The sequence below is a fragment of the Argentina silus genome (assembly GCF_951799395.1).
Source record: "Argentina silus genome assembly, chromosome: 22".
NCBI lineage: Eukaryota > Metazoa > Chordata > Actinopteri > Argentiniformes > Argentinidae > Argentina > Argentina silus.
In genome coordinates this window covers 3494612-3497111 of record NC_139676.1, presented here as the reverse complement: position 1 = coordinate 3497111, position 2500 = coordinate 3494612, and the positions used below count along the sequence as shown (strand labels likewise).

Genomic DNA, 2500 nt, shown 5'->3' with positions numbered 1-2500 from the left:
CCCAGTCATGACATAGTCATGACGTTAGATACCTTGGTCATGACGTTATCACAGCCATGACATTAACTATCAAGTCATGATTTCAGCCACGACATTAGATATCACCGTCATGACACTGGATATCACGGCCATGACATTAGAAGTGACATTAGATATCGTAGTAGTGCAATAACATAGCCCCAATGACTCTGGAGAGCACATATGAGCACACAGGACCACCGTAGGACCACATATGACCACATTATAGACCACAGGAGCTTGAGTCAGGAGCGGGAGGAAGGAGAGGAAGCGGTTACTGTCGTGATTGGAGGACTTGTCGCAGCGTCTTCCTGTCCAGGAGAAACTCTTTGGCAGTCATCGCGGTCTGCAGCGGTCACCCTGAGCATCCATAACATCCATAGAGGTCACCTTCCGACCCATCTGTTCACAGTTCTACCAATGGACACTTGGCAGGCTCTTCTTCTCATCAGACCAGGAGACCAGCACACTGACGATCCAACGCATATCTCGTGTTTCATATCTCAGATCTCGAGTGTCATATCTCAGATCTCGTGTCTCATATCTCCCCCTCTCGTTGGCTCTCTTCTCCTGTACGACTATTGATTCTGTGATTTTATATAAACGGTGATTAATAATCAACAATGACTCATCGTCCGTCCATAAAAGACTTGAGTCTGGACCGTGTGTGTACAAGCCCTGTGTGCAGCCCTCCCTGTGTGAGTGACTGTGTGTGTGTGTGTGTGTGTGTGTGTGTGTGTGTGTGTGTGTGCGTGTTTGTGTGTGTGTGTGTGTGTATAGTCAGAGCTGCCCGGCCCGGCCCGTCACACACACACTTCCTCCTCCGTGTGTGTGTGTGTGTGTGTGTGCGTGTGTGTGCGTGTCTCAGACGTCAGACTCGATACTGGGCATGCGGCGATAGAGGCGTGGCCTGTTGCCCCCGGCGCTGGAGGCCCTGGGGGCCGTGACGTAGCTGAGCGGCTGGGCGGCGGCCGGGGGAGGGGCCACGTACGCCATGACGGCCGTCTCTTGCGGGTAGAAGAACTGCTCGTGGGGGTTACCGTGGTTACCGGCCAGCGTTAATGTGAGCGGCACCAGCTGTTTGTAGATGTCGGTGGCGGAACGTCCGTGAGCCAGTCGCTGCTGGGCGGCGTCGCGCTGCTGCGTCTGCAGGAAAGGATTGTGGGAAGGCCGGTCCGGGTAGAGGCTCTTGGAGCGGCGGGGGAGGGGCATGGGGGCGTCCAGGCTGTGGTTGAGGGGGGAGGAGGGGCTCTTGCTGCTGTAGGGCCGGTCCGACCTCATGGTCAACACGTTGGCGTACGGGCTGTCGTCCAGCGTGTTCTCCCGGTCCGGAAGACTGATCCCCCGGGAATGCTGCCGATCCCCCGGGTCGAACTCCCTGGAGTTCCGCGACTTTTCCGGAACGTTCTCGTAGGAGTGCTGCCCGCTGAGCAGGAGGCGCTCGCGCTCGACGCGCTGCTGCTGCTGCTGTTGCTGCTGCAGCTGCAGGGAGGAGGGGCCGTCGCTGGGGGGGAGGTAGTGGCTGACCAAGCCGTCTCCCTCCCCCACCAGGCCCAGCTCGCTCTGCGGCATGTAGTGCGTGAACATGTCGCCGCCGCCGTGGGGGTGCGTGGTGGCGTGGGGGGGGGCGTGCGCGTGCGAGTAGCCGCCCTGGTGCTGCAGCTGGTCCTCGCTGATGTCGTACAGGTTGCCCAGGTGGATGCAGGCGTCGCAGCGGCTCTGCGGGGAGCGGACGGTGTAGAGGCCCGAGTAGCCGCTCAGCTTCCCCAGGCAGGAGCGGCAGTGGGTCAGCCTGGCGCCCCCGCCCCCCCCCGGGGCCTCGTAGGAGCCCCCGGCCTTGTCCTTGGTGCTGGCGTGCTTGTAGGTGCTGTACTTCTTGTCCTTCAGCGAGTGGAGGTCGGACTCGGCGCTGTGGCTGTGGTGGAGGAGGGTGGCGCTCAGCTGCATGATGGGCGCGTCCGACGGGTGGGCGTGCTCCTGGTGCGTGTGGGCGTGCGGGTGCGAGTGGGTGAGGTCCGGGGGGAAGAGGTCCGGGGGGTAGCTGTGGTCGTCGGGACCCGCCTGGCTGTCGCGCTGGTACATGGGGGCGGAGTGGAGGCTGGCCTGGTCCGAGTCCAGGGAGTAGATCTTCTCGTGGCTCCGCCCCCCGCTGCCCCCCTCGCCGTGCTTGCTGCCCGCGCCTCCGGCCCCGCCGCCGCGCTTCTTCAGCCCGTCTTTGGGTTTGAAGCCCCCCCTCATCACCACCCCTCCGTCCGAGTCTTTGTGGGAGGGGGGCCGGCTGGAGCACTCGGAGATGTCAGAGTGGGGCGGTTCCTCGGGGAGGTAACGCTGGCTCTTCATTTGTGCAGGGCCGGGGCCGGGGGGCGGGCCGGGGCCGGGGCCGGGGCCGGGGCCGGGGCCGGGGCTGGAGCCCGGCGGGCCATGGGTCTTCAGCGTCTCCACGCTCTTCTTCCAGAGGTTCCGGGGTTTGACGTTCGGACCC

The 2500-nt window shown here is 62.6% G+C and overlaps 1 protein-coding gene across 1 annotated transcript in view; it reads right to left on the bottom strand.

Annotated features, from left to right (window-relative positions):
• Positions 1-882: 882 nt before the first annotated feature.
• LOC310822019 (glutamate receptor ionotropic, NMDA 2A-like) overlaps positions 883-2500 on the bottom strand; it is a gene marked incomplete at both ends in the record, with an annotated part of 52629 nt that continues 51011 nt past the window's right edge. The window contains one exon of the mRNA XM_083694308.1: positions 883-2500. This exon is cut by the window's right edge and continues 244 nt beyond it. Coding sequence (XP_083550434.1) covers positions 883-2500 — 1618 coding nt within the window.